We start from the raw sequence: 18,311 nt of genomic DNA, 5'->3' as shown, positions 1-18,311 counted from the left end.
AGAGGCAGGAGGATCTTCGTGAGTTCGAGGCCAGCCTGGGCTAAAGAGTGAGTTCCAGGAAAGGCACAAAGCTACACAGAGAAACCCTGTCTTGGAAAACAAGAAACAAACAAAACAAAACAACAACAACAAAAACACTCTGAACTCTTTCTCCAGGAGTTCCCCATCTGCAGATCTGGCCAATCATGCTGAAAGTATTTGAGATTGTCTTTCATTTGTATTGGATATTTAGGATTATTTACAGTAATTAAGTATTAAAATGCCTAACTTATAATCTAGAGTCAATGTAAAGCATACAAAAGCATGTACTGAAGCTTATATCTAAATGTTATATGACTTTTATAAAAGAGATTTGAGCTGAAAGAGCCTAGGAACTAAGTCTCCATGCAAACCCAGGCAGGACTCCACTTTGACTTGAACTGAGACATGGAAAGGTTAAGAAAGAAGCAGAAGATGGTGGAGTTCAGATGCAAACCTAGAGCTGTCTGACATGTGATGGACTTGAGCATCCTCAAATGTCGTATTCACAAGGGCTCCTGGAACTAATTCCCCACCAACACCAAGGGATGGGAGCACAGGGTCTATTCCAAACAGGAAGGGAAGTCCTGAATGCACATCTATAACACTCAAACAATATCTGTCTTCGCTGGCTTCGTTCATGAACAGTCTGTTTCCAGGGGGCAGGGATTCTTAGTCTCTGAGCATCTATTCTGGGGTCCTTCCTCCAGTGCTATTATTAGGAATCCTCCCTGCACCCCAGATTACTCTTGGCCTAACCCAGGCCCATGTCTGGCCAAGATTTGAGAACCAGGTAACCTATTGTTCCTTCTTCTGGGAGATGAAAAACATGTATGGATGTCTGGCATGTTTTGATCCCTTCTTTATATTATTTATCTTCATTTTTCCTAGACAGGGTCTCACTCTGTAGCTCTGGCTGGCCTGGAACTCCATATGTAGACCAGGTTGGCCTCAAACTCATAGAAATCCACCTGCCTCTGCCCCTGAGTGTTAGGATGAAAGGTGTGTGCCACTACATCCAGCTTTTTTTTTTTAATTAAAAAGTCATACTGTTGTTAGTTACCAAATGCTTTACCCTTCAGTGTAACAAGCAGAATGTACATGAAGATTTACATAATAACCTAATTTTCTTCCCTCATCCATCTCATCTTTCTGAGGTAAGTGGAGAGTGTATCTTTTCTCCATTTCCTCAGTGCTTGGGCAAGCATACAGACACAAAATGTATATTCTATATGTTCTTTTCATAAAACATGATCAAATTACACATTAGTCTGCAGTGTGCTGTCTTTCCTTACTGATGTATTTGGAGAGTCCTACACACCAGCTCTTAGTGATTTAGCTTGAAGTTAATTAGCTGCAGAATAGCGGGACCAACATACACCACCCAGCTCTTCTCTACGAATCGTGTTCCACCAGAGTATTTCCGTTTCAGGCTGTACTGTCACAAAGACGTGGGACAGTAGAAGACTTCTTCCTGGCTGGCCAAAACCTGTCATGGTGGTTGGTGAGTAACCTTGTATGTGGCTGTTTGCGTGGGGCTTTCTGGGTTGGCTTGTTTTGTTTCAAGACAGGGTTTCTCTGTGTAACAGCCCTGGCTGTCCTGGAACTCATTCTTTAGACCAGAGATCCATCTGCCTCTGCCTCTCCAGTGCTAGGATCAAAGGTGTGCACCACCACTACTCAGCATGTGTTGGCTTATTTATTATTTTAACTTGTATGTCTTAAATCCAAAATAATTTGAAGTTGCTAAATCGGGAATTTCTTTTTCTTTTCTTTTCTTTCTTTTTTTTTTTTTTTTTTACAGGCACAACCTTGCTATGTAGCCCAGGCTGGCCTTGAACTCCCAATCTTCCTGCTTTAGCCTCCTGAGTGCTGGGGTAACAACTGGTGTAATAAACCACCAATTACTTTTAGTTGGCGATTTATTTAATGTCTAAGTATTTTTCTTTCCTAACTCTGTCACATGAAAGTGCAGAACGAAAAGTAGGCTGCATCTTAAACATTCTAATTGTGTGTGCACATGTGTGTGCAGGCGTGTAAGTACCTGGGCATGAACATGGGCCGGGGCAGGACCTTAAGTGTCCTGCGTCCTTGCTCTTCACTTTCCTCCCTCGACACAAGGTCGCTCACTGAACCTGGAGCTAGGCTGGCAGCTAGTGAGCCCCCAGCAATCCTCCTGTCTCTGCTCCCCACAGTGATGCGCAGCAGCCATACCTGTTTTTCTAGGCAGGTGGTAAGTTTTGAACTCAGATCTGCCTGGCTCTGCCTCCCAAGTGCTGGGATTAAAGGTATGCACCACCACTGCCTGGTCTCAGCCTGCTTTCTTATAGAACCTAGGGTCACCAGCCCAGGGATGGCACCACCCATAATGGAGTGGGTCCTCAACCATTGATCACTATTTGAAAAATGCCTTACAGCTGGATCTCATGGAGGCATTTCCTCAACTGAGACTCCTTCCTTTCTGATGACTCTAGCTTGTGTCAAGTTGACAAACAAAACCAGCCAGTACACCTAGCCTGTGCAAACCCAGGTTCCACCCCTACCATCCCATAAAACCTATGATTTGAGCACTTGGGAGGTGGAAGCAAGAGGATCAGAAGTTCAAGGTCATCCTCAGCTACTTAGTAAGTTTGGGCATAGAAATTCTGCCCAAGGGATATTCCCTCTGCAGAAAATGTCAAAGTCAGTGGATTTGCATTTTTTGAACATTCCTTATTTGTTTTGAGACAAAGTCTCAAATATCCCAGGATGTCCCCAAACTCACCATGATACTGGTCTCATTTAACACAGCTGTATTTTTCAGCTTCAGCTCACCAGCATTAAGCATCCCAGCAATGCAACAGTTTCACCTCAGTGGGGCTAGTCTATTGTTAGTCACAGCTGACTCTTCTGCCCTAGTTAACCAGATACCACAGATTCTTTGTTTAAAATATCACACACCTGTCCTAATAGAATCCTTGAGGAACTCTCAAACTTCACTCTGAAACTTGACAAGCTACAGTCATCAGAGAGGTCCTAGATAATGCCTTTATAAAATGGGGCTTTAAGCAAGGCTGTAGAGCATTTTCTTAATTAGTAATTGATAAGGAAGGACCCAACCTATTGTGGTGGGGCCATGCCTGGGTTGGTAACCCTGGGTTCTATAAGAAAGCAGGTTGAACAAGCCATGAGGCACAAGATAGTAAGCACCCTTCCATGGACTCTGCATCAGCTCCTTCTCCCAGGTTCCTGCCTTCTTTTAGTTCCTGTCTTGACTTCCTTCAGGGATGGACTACGATGTGGAAGTGTAAGCCAAATAAACCTTCTCCTCCCCAACTTGCTTTTGGTCCTGGTGTTCGGTTGCAGCAATAGAAACCCTAACTAAGACCATAGGCCAGTGCTCTATGACTGAGTCACACTCTCGGCCCGTAAACACGAATTCTTGTTACATATGACAATGGTTCTGACACACAGTCTCATCTTCTGATTTTCAGATGGGCATTTCCATTTATTCTTCAAATACTGGCAGTGGCCACTATATGGGCCTGGCTGGGATGGGCGCAGCTTCAGGAATTGCTGTTGGGGCCCTTGAGTGGAATGTGAGTAGTAACTTCTGAGCAACTGACCACTTGATCATTGTCCGAAGGAGACTCGCACACACGAAAACGTGCTTTTAACCTCGAGTGACCTTTAGAGATGTCTTGGAAAGTATAGATGAAAGGAGTCAGGTCTTTGGCTCTTCAGAAGGATTATGCTGGTCTTCATTCTCCCTCGTAAGTCAGGAGACAGAATGCGTATATGCTGTGGACCATAGGGAACACAGTGAACCAAGACCTGTTACATCTGTCAGGTGGGGAGAAGATCATGTTACCATTTAAATGTGTGTGTGTGTGTGTGTGTGTGTGTGTGTGTGTGTGTGTGTGTGTGTGTATTGACATCTGCAGAGAGTAACTGAACCTGCATCTCTTTTAAGTGCTTGACCTACCTGGGCCTTGACTTCTGCTTTTTCTTGATTTCAGACTATATTTACCCTCTTTGTTCTTGGTTGGATATTTGTTCCTATGTATAGCAAGGCTGAGGTAAGTGTCCATTACCGATTATTGTTTATGATATTAAAAAACTATTGCATGTGTAGTAAGAACATCCTGAAGGACAGATTATACCGTCAGTCTTTTGATCCTGGCACTGACTTTCCTAATCTGACTTTCCTCAAATATACCATTCTCTCTTGGGTAGACAGATGCAAGAAGGAACCATCTGCTTACTTGGGAATTTACAGAAAATATTTCAAAACATTATAAAAAATAAGATATAAAGAAACAAAGAGAGCAAACGTGTTAGTGACTAGAAGACTTAGTACCCTAAAATGCTATTTCTTCCTGGTTGGCCTGTTGGTGGGATGAAATCCTATGCAAGAGCCAAGGAGGGCTCTGTGAGAAACTTGACATACTTCTTTTAAAGTCAAAGGTGTAAGAATAGTGAAGGCATTGTCAGAGGAAGGCAGAACTGTCTAAATTGACATTTATCAGAAAGCATTAACGATACCATATAATATTAATCCAGAGATAAACATGATGCTGTGGTTGAGCTAAGTGTCTCCCAGAGATCCAATAAAGGTTTAGTCACCATCCCATGGTGCTACTGGGAGGTGCTAGAAACTTTAGAGACAGATGCAGTAGGGAGTCTAGTCTTTGACCTTGGATGGAATGTTAGGACCCCAATTCATTCTTCCTTCTCTTTCTTCTGCCCATGAAATGAATAGCTTCCTCTACTGCACTCTCTTGCTATGATGCTACCACAGAGCCAAAGGAATTGGCCCAATTGGCCCTGGACTATGAGCCAAAATAAGTATACAAAGTATTTGTTACAGCGACAGAAAGGTGACTATAATGTACACACTGACAAGCAGGCAAGGCGAAACACCTGGATTCAATCACATTTATGGACACTTGACTTATGACATTGGTGGCACTGTAGATCACTGAGGGAAGATAGACAAGTTGACCATCATGTGAAAAATAGAAATGGATCCACACGCTACACGAAATGATGTCGCTACATGAAATGATGTTAGATTGGTTAAAGACTCAATTGGGGAATGTAAACCTGCATAGGAAGGCACAGGCTGTCTTTATCTCCTTGTAGTAGAGGATGATTTTTAAGCAAGAAAGATGTTAAAGCCTTCAGTCCCTGGCTGATCATTAAGTACACTTGCATACAAGAGGCTCCACAGAGCCCATCCGGAAAAAGGGAGAAATTAGAAAGAGCTCAATCCTGGAATGACAGGACAGCGCCTGATATGGTGTTTTAATTTATTGTTTCACCTCCAACTGAGTATCTTCCTAAACCAATAGGCAGTAGAAAGCAGAAGTTTTACCAGTTCAAGGTGTCCGAAGATGGTACAGAAGACACAAAGAACTTGAAAATGTTGGTAGAAAGCAAGCAAGCAAGCAAGCAAACAAACAAAGGCACCAATGATAGGGTTAAATTCCAAATAAGAGTATGAATTACCCAACTCCTTGAGTAACTGCTAACTGCACAGGTATGAGGGAAACCTTTAGAAGGTTGGCTAAAAGAAATTTGAGCTGCTGCATGTCACAGGACAGAGTTGATGTGTGTGTGTGTATGTGTGTGTGTGTGTGTGTGTGTGTGTGTGTGTGTTGAATGGTTTTGCACCTTGAGTTGAGGGTAGTTAATTGCCTATGAAAATAAGACACAGAACCTCCAGAACAGTAGGGATTCCAGATTAGGACATTGCATTATTCACTATAGCCAGTTTTCCTTTAGTAAACAGATACTAGACATACAAATAAGTGGGAAGACAAATGTAAACCACATGCCCGATAAAATCCAGTGACTAATTGAGTTGGAATTTTGATGGGGATCGTATTAAATCTGTGGATTGCTTTTGGTAGGATGGTCATTTTTCACTGTATTAATCCTATTGATCCGTGAGCATGGGAGATCTTTTCATCTCCTGATGTCTTTTTAATTTCTTTCTTCACTGTCTGAAAGTTCTTTTTATAATACAAGTCTTTCACTTGTTTGGTTAATGTTACTCCAACACAGTTTATTTTTTTTTTATTTGAGGTTATTGTGAAAGGTATTATTTCCCTGATTTCTTCCCCAGTCCATTTGTCATCTGTATATAGAAAGGCTATTGATTTTTGTATCCTGATACTTTGCTGAAAGTGTTTATCAGCTGTAGAAGTTTCCTGGTGTAGTTTTGAGGGTTATTTATGTTGTATAAAATCATGACATCTGCAAATAAAGATAATTTGATTTCTTCCTTACCTATTTGTATCCCCTTGATCTCCTTCAGTTGTCTTATTGCTCTAGCTAAGACTTCAAGTACTATATTGAATAGGAATGGAGAGAGTGGACAACCTCATCTTGTTCCTGGGTTAGTGGAAGTGCTTTGCGTTTCTCTCTGTTTAGGTTAATATTGGCTGTGGGCTTGCTGTAAATCACCTTTATTATGTTGGGCTATGTCCCGCATATACCTAATCTCTCCAGTACTTGTATTGTGAAGGGATATTGGATTTTGTCAAGGGACTTTTCTACGTCTAATGAGATGATCATGTGGTTTTATTTCTTTCAGTCTATTTATGTTATGGGTTACGTTTATTGATTTTTGTATGTTGACCCATCCCTGCATCTATGGGATGAAGCCAACTTGATTGTGTTACATAATTTCTGTTTTTAAAAGTGTTCCTGGGGCTGGAGAGATGGCTCAGCCGTTAAAGGCTAGGCTCACAACCAAAATATAAAAGTGTTCCTGGATTTGGTTTGCAAGTATTTATTGAGAATTTTTGCATCTATATTCACAAGGGAAATTGCTCTGCAATTTTCTTTCTTTGTTGGGTCTTTGTGTGGCTTAGATATCAGGGTAACTGTGACCTCATAAAAGAGTTAGGCAATGTTCCTTCTGTTTTGTGGAGTAATTGAGGAACATTGGCATTAGTTCTTCTTTGAAGATCTGGTAGAATTCTGTACTGAATTCATTTGGCCCTGGGGTGTTTTGGTGGGGAGACTTTTAATTATTGCTACTATTTCACTAGGGGTTTTGGGTCTGTTTAAGTTGCTTATATCTGATCTTGATTTAACTTTGGTAAGTGATATATATAAAGATATGTTTACATTTCTTTTAGGTTTTCCAGTTAAGTGGAGTTCAGATTTTTAAAGTAGTCCTTATGTGTCTCTGGATTCCCTCAGTGTCTGTTGTGATGTCCCCCTTTTTGTCTGTAATTTTATTTAATTTAGATTTATTAATTTTGATCTTCTCTTTCCATTTTTTAGTTAATTTGGCTAAGGGCTTGCCAATCTTAATGATTTTTCTCAGAGAACTAACTCATCACTTCTTTGATTCTTTGCATTTTTTAAAAAAATTCCATTTTATTGATTTAAGCCCTGAGTTTGATTATTTCTTGCTGTCTGCTCCTTTGGGGTTACATTTTTTGATCTAGAGCTTTCAAGTGTGCTATTAAGTTTCTAATATGAGGTCTCTTCAATTTATATTTTTATCTTTATTTTTTATATGTAGACACTTATATTATGAATTTGCCTTTAGAAACTCCTTCATTGTGTCCCATAGGTTTTGATATGGCGTGTATTCATTTTCTTTTCTTTTTTTTATTATATATATATGTATGGGTATTTTGGCTGCATGTGTCTATGTGCACCATGTGTGTGCTGTGCCCAGGGGGGTGAGAAAAAGGTTTAGGGGAGTCACCAAGAATGGAGGTAATGGGGAGCAAGCAGTCTGCTACAGGAGGAGAGTGGAAAGATTGTGGCGGAGGACAAGAAGGACAGTGGAAATGGCCTACCTGATTCCAGCCACAGTGACCACATGGATTCCAGGTAGCAAGCACTTCTAGGTACTGGCAGCTGACACAAAGGAATGGGAATGGGCTAGAAGGGGCAGTGTGAAGGAGTCCATAGGAAGTGAAAATACACTTTTTGAAAGACTCTTAAAACTCCTTAATAAAAAGGTTAGAACTAATGTTTCAGAAAAAAACACCTCCCCCCAAATAATGCAAATAAGCACAGGAAAGGATTTTATCCATAATAACAACAAATGCTAGCTTAAAAAAAAAAGTACAACTTCAGACTCCTTCTTCTGTTCTCTCATGAGCTGGTCAGTGGGGTTCATCCACATGAGGAGAAATAGGAGAGCCCCGAGAAAAACAAGGTGTGCTATATACCCCCAGGTCCCAGAGATAGGAGGGGCCCAGAGACAGTCTGCCACACAGAACCACGTGGAGAAGACATCAGCATCATCAGGAGCCAGAAGATGGGCAGGAGGTCAGGCCTCTGTTGGGATTCCATGGGGAAGGCAAGGCAGAGCAGAATCAACAGCTTTGGATTATCTGGTTTGACTAATTCCATCAGGCTTGTGTTGCTGGTTGTCTGGTACTTGGTCTTGAGATGATATAGCAGAGGAGGATTATTGTCTCCGGGATACATAGGCTGGGTGGAGGAGGCCAGGCTCTGGACTGGTTAACCTGCTGTCAATGCTAATGCTCTAGCCTGGGCCTTCTGTTACCTGTGAGAATTGCCTAGTTTTTTTTTGTTGTTGTTGTTGTTTGTTTGTTTGTTTTTTTTTGAGTAAAACTGAAATTTATTATATGCCACAGTCGTCCTAGGGACCTCCATGCTATATATGTAGCCTCTATGGTTCTATGGGTTGTGGTCTGATTGTTCTTTATTTTATATCTAGAATCCACCTATGAGTGAGTACATACCATAACTGTCTTTCTGGGTTTGGGTTACCTCACTCAGGATGATTTTTTCTAGTTCCATGCATTTGCCTGCAAATTTCATGCTTTCATTGTTTTTCTCTGCTGAGTAGTACTCTATTGTGTATATGTACCACATTTTTTTCATCCATTCTTCCGTTGATGGGCATCTAGGTTGTTTCCAGGTTCTGGCTATTACAAATAGTGCTGCTATGAACATAGCTGAGCATGTATCTTTATGGTATGAATCAGCATTCCTTGGGTATATGCCCAAGAGTGGGATGGCTGGGTCTTGAGGTAGTTCGATTCCTAATTTTCTGAGAAACCGCCATACTGATTTCCACAGTGGTTGTACAAGTTTACATTCCCACCAACAGTGGAGGAGTGTTCCCTTTGCTCCACATCCTCTCCAACATTGGTTGTCATTGGTGTTTTTGATCGTAGCCATTCTAACAGGTGTAAGGTGGTATCTCAGAGTCGTTTTGATTTGCATTTCTCTGATGATTAAGGATGTTGAGCATTTCTTTAAATGTCTTTCAGCCATTTGTAGTTCTTGTTTTGTGAATTCTCTGTTTAGCTCTTTAGCCCATTTTTTAATTGGACTGTTCAGTATTTTGATGTCTAGTTTCTTGAGTTCTTTATATATTGTGGAGATCAATCCTCTGTCAGATGTGGGGTTGGTGAAGATCTTTTCCCAATCTGTTGGCTGTCTTTTTGTCTTATCGACTGTGTCTTTTGCCCTGCAAAAGCTTCTCAGTTTCGAGAGGTTCCATTTATTAATTGTTGTGCTCAGGGTCTGTGCTGTTGGTGTTTTATTTAGGAAATGGTCTCTGGTGCCAATGCGTTCAAGAGTGCTTCCTATTTTCTTTTCTATTAAGTTTAGTGTAACTGGATTTATGTTTAGGTCTTTGATCCACTTGGACTTGAGTTTTGTGCATGGTGACAGATATGGATCTATTTGTAATCTTTTACATATTGACATCCAGTTATGCCAGCACCATTTGTTGAAGATACTTTCTTTGTTCCATTGTATAGTTTTGGCTCCTTTGTCAAAAACCAGGTGTTCATATGTGCATGGATTAATGTCAGGGTCTTCAATTCGATTCCATTGGTCCGTATGTCGGTTTTTATACCAGTACCAAGCTGTTTTTATTACTATAGCTCTATAGTAGAGTTTGAGGTCAGGGATGGTGATGCCTCCAAGGGTTGCTTTATCGTATAGGATTCTTTTAGCTATCCTGGGTCTTTTGTTTTTCCATATAAAGTTGAGTACTTTTCTTTCCAAGTCTGTGAAGAATTGTGTTGGGATTTTGATGGGGATTGCATTGAATCTGTAGATTGCTTTTGGTAAGATTGCCATTTTTACTATGTTAATCCTACCTATCCATGAGCATGGGAGAACCTTCCATTTTCTGATATCTTCTTCAATTTCTTTCTTTAGAGATTTAAAGTTCTTATCAAAAAGTTCCTTCACTTGTTTAGTTAGTGTTATCCCAAGGTATTTTATATATTTGTGGCTATTGTAAAGGGTGATGTTTCTCTGACTTCTTTCTCAGCCCTTTTATCATTTGTGTATAGGAGGGCTACTGATTTTTTTGAATTGATCTTGTATCCTGCCACTTTACTGAAGGAGTTTATCAGCTGTAGGAGTTCCCTGGTAGAGTTTTTGGGGTCACTTATGTATACTATCATATCATCTGCAAATAGTGAAAGTTTGACTTCTTCCTTGCCAATTTGTATCCCTTTGATCTCCTTTTGTTGTCTTATTGCTCTAGCTAGAACTTCTAGTACTATATTGAATAAATATGGGGAGAATGGACAGCCTTGTCTTGTTCCTGAATTTAGTGGTATCGCTTTGAGTTTCTCTCCATTTAATTTGATGTTTGCTGTTGGCTTGCTATAAATTGCTTTTATTATGTTTAGAAATGCTCCTTGTATTCCTGATCTTTCTAAGACCTTTATCATGAAGGGGTGTTGGATTTTGTCAAAGGCTTTTTCAGCATCTAACGAGATGATAATGTGGTTTTTTTCTTTCAGTTTGTTTATATGGTGTATTACATTGACTGATTTTCGTATGTTGAACCATCCTTGCATCTCTGGGATGAATCCTACTTGGTCATGATGGATGATTGTTTTGATGTATTCTTGGATTCGGTTTGCCAATATTTTGTTGAGTATTTTTGCATCAATGTTCATGAGGGAGATTGGTCTGTAGTTCTCTTTCTTTGTTGCATCTTTGTGTGGTTTGGGTATCAGGGTAATTGTAGCCTCATAAAAAGAGTTTGGTAGTGTTCCTTCTGTTTCTATTGTGTGGAACACTTTGAAGAGGATTGGTATTAGTTCTTCCTTGAAAGTCTGGTAGAATTCTGCACTGAAACCATTTGGGCTTTTTTTGGTTGGGAGACTTTTGATGACTGTTTCTATTTCTTTAGGGGTTATTGGTCTATTTAAATGGTTTAGCTGGTCTTGATTTAATTTTGGTATGTGGTATTTATCCAGAAAATTGTCCGTTTCTTCCTGGTTTTCCATTTTTGTGGAGTACAGGTTTTTGAAGTATGATCTGATGATTCTCTGGATTTCCTTGTTGTCTGTTGTTATGTCTCCCTTTTCATTTCTGATTTTGTGAATTTGGGTGCCTCTCTTTGCCTTTTGGTTAATTTGGCTAGGGGTTTGTCTATCTTGTTGGTTTTTTCAAAGAACCAACTCTTTGTTTCATTGATTTTTTGTATTGTTCTCTTGTTTTCTATTTCGTTGATTTCAGCCCTCAATTTGATTATTTCTTGGCGTCTATTTCTCCTGGGTGAGTTTGTTTCTTTTTGTTCTAGAGCTTTCAGTTGTGCTGTTAATTCATTGGTATGGGATTGCTCCATCTTCTTTATGTGTGCATTTAGAGCTATGAATTTTCCTCTTAGCACTGCTTTCATAGTGCCCCATAAGTTTGGGTATGTTGTACTTTCATTTTCATTGAATTCTAGGAAATCTTTAATTTCTGTCTTTATTTCTTCCTTGACCCATTGATGTTTCAGGTGGGCATTATTCAGTTTCCATGAATTTGTGGGTTTTCTATAATTTTTGTTGTTATTGAGGTCTAACTTTAAGGCATGGTGGTCTGATAAGATACAGGAGGTTATTCCAATTTTTTTGTATCTGTTAAGATTTGTTTTGTGTCCAAGCATGTGGTCAATTTTTGAGAAGGTTCCATGGGGTGCTGAGAAGAAGGTATATTCTTTTGTGTTAGGATGGAATATTCTGTAGATATCTATTAGGTCCATTTGAGTCATAACATCTGTTAGGTCCTTTATTTCTTTGTTAAGTTTCAGTCTGGTAGATCTATCTTTTGGTGAGAGTGGTGTGTTAAAATCTCCCACTACTAATGTGTGGGGTTTGATGTGCGTTTTAAACTTTAGTAGTGTTTCTTTTATGAATGTGGGTGCTTTTGTATTTGGAGCATAAATGTTTAGAATCGAGACTTCATCTTGGTGGATTTTTCCCGTGATGAATATGTAATGTCCATCCTGGTCTCTTTTGATTGATTTTAGTTTGAAGTCTATTTTATTAGATATTAGGATAGCTACACCAGCTTGTTTCTTAGGCCCATTTGCTTGGAAAACCTTTTCCCAGCCCTTTACTCAGAGGTAGTGTCTGTCTTTGGAGTTAAGGTGTGTTTCTTGTATGCAGCAAATGGATGGGTCCTGTTTTCTTATCCATTCTGTTAGCCTGTGTCTTTTTATAGGTGAGTTGAGACCATTGATATTGATGGATATTAATGACCAGTGATTGTTAATTCCTGTTATTTTTTTTTGGTTGTGTTGTGTTGTCCTTCTGTGGTGCATGTTGGTGTGGGATTATCTATTGCTTGATTTTTCATGGATGTGTTTAGCTTCTTTGGGTTGGATTTTCCCTTCTAGTGCTTTCTGTAGGGCTGGGTTTGTGGACAGGTATTGATTAAATCTGGTTTTATCCTGGAATATTTTGTTTACTCCACCTATGGTGATTGAGAGTTTTGCTGGGTATAATAGTCTGGGTTGGCATCCGTGGTCTCTTAGTGGTTGCATGAGGTTTGTCCATGATCTTCTAGCTTTCATAGTCTCTATTGAGTAGTCTGGTGTTATTCTGATGGGTTTGCCTTTATATGTTACTTGGTCTTTTTCCTTTGCGGCTCTTAATATTTTTTCTTTGTTCTGTGTGTTTAGTGTTTTGATTATTAAGTGGCGAGGGGACTTTTTTTTGGATCCAGCCTATTTGGTGTTCTGTAAGCTTCTTGTATCTTCATAGGTATTTCTTTCTTTAGGTTAGGAAAGTTTTCTTCTATGATTTTGTTGAATATATTTTCTGTGCCTTTGAGTTGGTATTCTTCTCCTTCTTCTATCCCTATTATTCTTAGGTTTGGTCTTTTCATGGTGTCCCAAATTTCCTGGACATTTTGTGTTATGACTTTTTTGTCTTTAGTGTTTTCTTTGACTGACGAATCTATTTTCTCTATCGTGTCTTCAGTGTCAGAGATTCTCTGTTCCATCTCTTGCAATCGGTTGGTTATGCTTGTTTCTGTAATTCCTGTTCGTTTAGTCAGGATCTCTATTTCCAGTATTCCCTCAGCATGTGTTTTCTTTATTGTCTCAAATTCATTTTTCAGATCTTGGAATGTTTCTTTCATCTGTTTAATTGCTTTTTCTTGGCTTGATTTGATTTCTTCCCATTTTTTGTTCGTTTTTTCTTCCATTTCTTTAAGGGAGTTTTTTATTTCCTCTTTAATGGAGTTTTTCAATTCCTCTTTAAGGGAAGTTTTTATTTCCTCTTTAAGGGAGTTTTTTATTTCCTCTTTAAGGAAAGTTTTTATTTCCTCTTTAAGGTAGTTTTTCATTTCCTCTTTAAGGAAAGTTTTTATTTCCTCTTTGAGGGAATGTTTTATTTCTTCTTTAAGGGCCTCTATCATCTTCTTAAAGTCATTTTTAGGGTTGATCTCTTCTGTTTCTTCTGTCATGGTATGTTTAGGTCTTGCAGGTGTAGAATCACTAGGTTCTGATGTTGCCATATAGGTCTTTATGTTGTTGCCTGTATTTTTGCACTGGCGTCTACTCATCTCTTCCTCTGCTCGGTGCAGGTGGTGTCTGTGTCTGAGAGTGCCTCTCTTGTTCTAATTTTTAGTCTTGGTTTAGTAGTGGTTCTTGGTTAAATTGGTGCTATTGGGCTATTTCTTCATGGGCAGCTGATTTCAATCGGTGAATTATATACTTATGATTCTGGTGATCTGGTTTGGTGGCTGGGTAGTGCCTTCTTCTGTGTTCCCGCCACGTTTTGTTCATTTGTCAACTCCTCAGCTGATCTTGTTTCTTCAGACTTCAAACTGTAGGCATCTGAATCCTCTCCCAGATGGGTTTCAGCTGAGCAGGATAGTCTCACCAACACCCCCAAGTTGTTGGGTTTCACAGGATCAGCAGCTGGGCCCTGGGTTGTCCTCAGATGGAGTGTTCAGATTCGTTCTGGTTCCGACCCATGGAGATAACTTCTTCCCCAGGTGTTGGGGTTAGGGGCATCCCTGTTCCAAGCTGCGTCTGCTTGTCTCCGTCCCTGGGCCTGTCTACCTCTGTGGTCCGCCGCCGGGCCTGTATGTCCCTGTCAGCTGCCGCTGGGTTTGTCTGCCTCTGCGGGCCACCGCCGGGCCTGTGTGTCTCTGCCAGCTACCGCCGGGCCTGAATGTCCCTGTCACTTCCACCGCTGGGCCCATCTACCTCTGCGGGCCGCCTCCACAGGCCTACCTGCGTCTGCTTGTCTCCACCGCCGGGCCTGTCTACCTCTGTGGACCACCGCTGGGCCTGTCTACCTCTGTGGGTTGCTGCTGGGCCTGAATGGCCTGAATGTCTCTCCCGGCTACAGCCGGGACTGAATGTCCCTGTCGGCTGCCGCCACTGGGCCCGTCTACCTCTTTGTTTTTTTTTTTTGTTTTGTTTTGTTTTTGTTTTTTTTGAGACAGGGTTTCTCTGTGTAGCTTTGGTGCCTGTCCTGGATCTAGCTCTGTAGACCAGGCTGGCCTCAAACTCACAGAGATCCACCTGGCTCTGCCTCCCAAGTGCTGGGATTAAAGACATGTGCCACCACCACCCGTCTGGGAATTGCCTAGTCTTGAGGAGAGTGGTCTCTTCCCAACCAGAAAGATTTAAAAACAATTTTTTTATTCACATTTTCGTTTTGTTTTATGTGTTTGAGTGTTTTGCCTATATGTATGTATGTATACCACATGTGTGCCTGTGTCCAAAGAGGCCTGAAGAAGGCACTGGATCCCCTGGAACTCGAGTTCCAGATGGTGTAATCCACCATGTTGGTGTTGGGAACTGAACCTGAGTCCTCTGTAAGAGCAACAAGTGTTCTCAACCACTGAGCCTTCTCTCCAGTCCCTAGAAAGATTTCTTTTAAAGATGTCAAAACATCAGAAAACTAAAGAAAATATCTACAGCAAACACTGGAATAGCTGAGAGGCAAGCAGAAAGTGCATGCATGCTGTGACGTATCCTTATAGAACACTAGAATACTGCGTTAGCTCCAGACAGGGCATCTTGGACAAGTCTACACACATGACCTGGACAAATGCTTCCCTCACAGCCCTGGGAATAAGGCAGACCTGCTGAAACCTTGAGCGTGTAGCCTCTACAACTGAGAGATAATAGTTAACCTGTTGTTTAAGGCACTTAAACCAGTGTTTCTCAACCTGTGAGTTGTGACCCCAGGTAAATGACCCCTTCACAGGCGTCTCGGAAGACCATCGGAAAACACAGAGATTTACATTATGATTCATAACAGTAGTAAAATTACAGTTAAGAAGTAGCAACGATGCCGGGCGTTGGTGGCGCACGCCTTTAATCCCAGCACTCGGGAGGCAGAGGCAGGCGGATCTCTGTGAGTTCGAGGCCAGCCTGGGCTACCAAGTGAGCTCTAGGAAAGGCGCAAAGCTACACAGAGAAACCCTGTCTTGAAAAACCAAAAAAAAAAAAAAAAAAAAGAAGTAGCAACGAGAGTAATTTTCTGGTTGGGGGTCACCACACCATGAGGAACTGTGTGAAAGGGTCACACTGTTAGGAAGGTTGAGAACCACTGCCCCAAACCATCCTCATTTGTTATGGAAGAGCCCAAACAATCAACTTAGAAATAGTGGTGACGTATGCTTTTTATCCCAGCACTCAGGAGGAAGAGCCAGGCGGATCTCTGTGAGTTTGAGGCCAGCCTGGTCTATAGAGTGAGATCTAGGACAGGCACCAAAACTACACAGAGAAACCCTGTCTCAAAAAACCAAAAGCAAACCAAACCAAACCAAACCAAACCAAACAAACAAACAAACAAACAAAAAATAAAGAAATAGCTTGGAAAGTTTAGAACTTTGCTGGGAGAATGAGTGACATATGGCAGAATTTGACTTAGAGCCAAGTAAAGGCTAAGGGAATAAAAGCCATAGGTACTTAGACAAGGGCCTCTGGTCCCTGTGAGGCGCTGTCTGTGAAGTAGGTGGAGTCTGAGTTGGAGCTCAGGATAGGCATATGTAGGGAGGTAGACCAGAGCGCATACATTAGCCAGAACAACGTGAGGCAATAGCCTCTTAGTGATTCACTTCCCTTGAGCCAGGGGCTGCTGGGGTCAGAGAGCATTGTGAGCGCCCAGGGCTTGGGTCCCTGTGCTCATGGCACACACTGCCCAAGATGCTGTAGAAAACAGGATCCCTTGAGACGCTGCCATCTGACTGGAGTGTTCACACAGCGGGGCTGAGAACTGACTGCAGCGTCAGGTTCTGTCTCTGCCAGCCATGTTTGACAAAGCGCTCTGCTTTGTCCCATAATGAGTAACTTATCATTATTGCTCACTTTCAATGAACGGAGTTTCTTTCTGCATTCCTAAGATCGGACAGAGCCTGAAATCTAAGCTGCCAGAAGACAGCTGTCCTGTGTCTCCTTCCTTATCGTCCCCATCTTGACTGGTGCCGAAGGCAGTGACCCACGTCTTATATTCCTGGGCTGTCTCCAACATCTGGGCTGTCTCCATCTCTGTGACCTAAACTCGGGAGGAAGGGTCATCTGGTGACCTGCCTCTTGCCACTCGCTCTCTGAGGGTGACTTGCTCTGTTGCTTATGCAGGTGGTAACGCTGCCAGAATATTTGAAGAAGAGGTTCGGCAGCCTCCGGATCCAGTTCTTCTCAGTCTGCTTCTTTATCCTCTACATCTCCAGCAGGATCTCAGTGAGTTCTTGAGCGTGGAGTAGAGACTGACCAGGCATGTCCTTGGAATGCCTCTCCAAAGAGGTGACCTTCCTCCTCCACGAAAGAGGGGGAGGAAGTGTCATCTAAAGCAAAACTGGGCTGGTGCATTCCAAGGCCCAATTGTCTCTACTACGTGCCTCTGTTATTTTCTTTCTTTCTTCCTTTCTTTTTCTTTTTTTCTTTTTTCTTTTTTTTTGTTTGTTTTTTTTGTTTTTTTCGAGACAGGGTTTCTCTGTGTAGCTTTGCGCCTTTCCTGGAACTCACTTGGTAGCCCAGGCTGGCCTCGAACTCACAGAGATCCGCCTGCCTCTGCCTCCCGAGTGCTGGGATTAAAGGCGTGCGCCACCACCGCCCGGCTTCTGTTATTTTCTTTATAATGAGTACCACCAGGTGAAATCAATTTATTGGTGTAGTTGCTTAATATGTGTCTTCTCTACTTTCAGTCAAGTGATCTGAGACCATGAGTCTTTTCTGGGGTGTTTATTACACTCCCCCTGAGTCTAGAACGTGTTTTGTATATATGGCACTGTGCAGATGGTTTTCACTAACCAGATGAAGGGCATTTACCACAAGGCATGAAAGTGCCCATGTAGTGTCTTTATCCAACAGAAACTCAGTGATGGCAGAAGCTGGACTTTGGCAGTTTTAATGTCTTCTGAATAGTGCAGTGCCCACAGCGTTGTGGGGCCACATAACTGTTTGGGGGAATAAATGGTTGGATGAATCTCTGCCCATTTTATCCCTGACTTGGGGAGCAGAATAATAAAGCAAAAGGTCAGCCAGGTAAATGATGGGCAGGTGCTTCAAAGTTAGTGTCAGCTCAGCCAGAGCTTGACAGATCTAGTCAGTCAGCCAGGCCAATGAATGACCGCTTTGTACAGCCCTGGAGCTGAGACTGATTTTCATACCTAATTTAAAGGGTTGTAAAAAGCTAGGGGTAGTGTAGGGTGCAGCCCTCAAAACCTATAATATTTATCATATAGTCTTGTGCAAAAAGTTTGCCAATCCCAGAGCTTGTTAAATATATGGGTCCAAGTGAATTTGGTAGTAATCTAAAAGTACATAGAACTGAAAGTCTCCAGTAATTGGAAAGATAATGCAAAAGGTGTTTTCTGGAACAAATGCTTACAGGAAAAAAAAAATGCCCATGGTCTTTTCCTAGCTGCAGAACCACGTGCCACAACCGCTCTGAGTATAATCCCCATTCCGAGGCTCTGGAGCAGAGTAGGCTAGGTTGTGTGAACTGGACAGCTTGAGTTAGTTAATCCATACCCTGGAAGGTGCTAACTTTGGTTGAACTCAGAGGGCACAAAATTCGGGCAGATCTCTCTCAGGG

General features: G+C 41.5%; 1 protein-coding gene across 2 annotated transcripts in view; it reads left to right on the top strand.

Moving 5' to 3' along the window:
- The window catches only part of LOC102905148 (solute carrier family 5 member 4-like), a 59,325-nt gene that overhangs the window by 644 nt on the left and 40,370 nt on the right, over positions 1–18,311 (top strand). For both annotated transcript variants that reach the window (XM_042266034.2, XM_042266033.2), the window contains exons 2-5: positions 1,451–1,522; positions 3,492–3,596; positions 4,017–4,076; positions 16,853–16,954. In XM_042266034.2, coding sequence (XP_042121968.2) covers positions 1,451–1,522; positions 3,492–3,596; positions 4,017–4,076; positions 16,853–16,954 — 339 coding nt within the window. The remainder of the gene's footprint in view (positions 1–1,450; positions 1,523–3,491; positions 3,597–4,016; positions 4,077–16,852; positions 16,955–18,311) is intronic.

The sequence above is a fragment of the Peromyscus maniculatus genome, chromosome 21 (assembly GCF_049852395.1).
Source record: "Peromyscus maniculatus bairdii isolate BWxNUB_F1_BW_parent chromosome 21, HU_Pman_BW_mat_3.1, whole genome shotgun sequence".
Taxonomy (NCBI): Eukaryota; Metazoa; Chordata; class Mammalia; order Rodentia; family Cricetidae; genus Peromyscus; species Peromyscus maniculatus.
The sequence above is the reverse complement of the archived record's forward strand: the minus strand, read 5'-3'. Positions and strand labels throughout refer to the sequence as shown.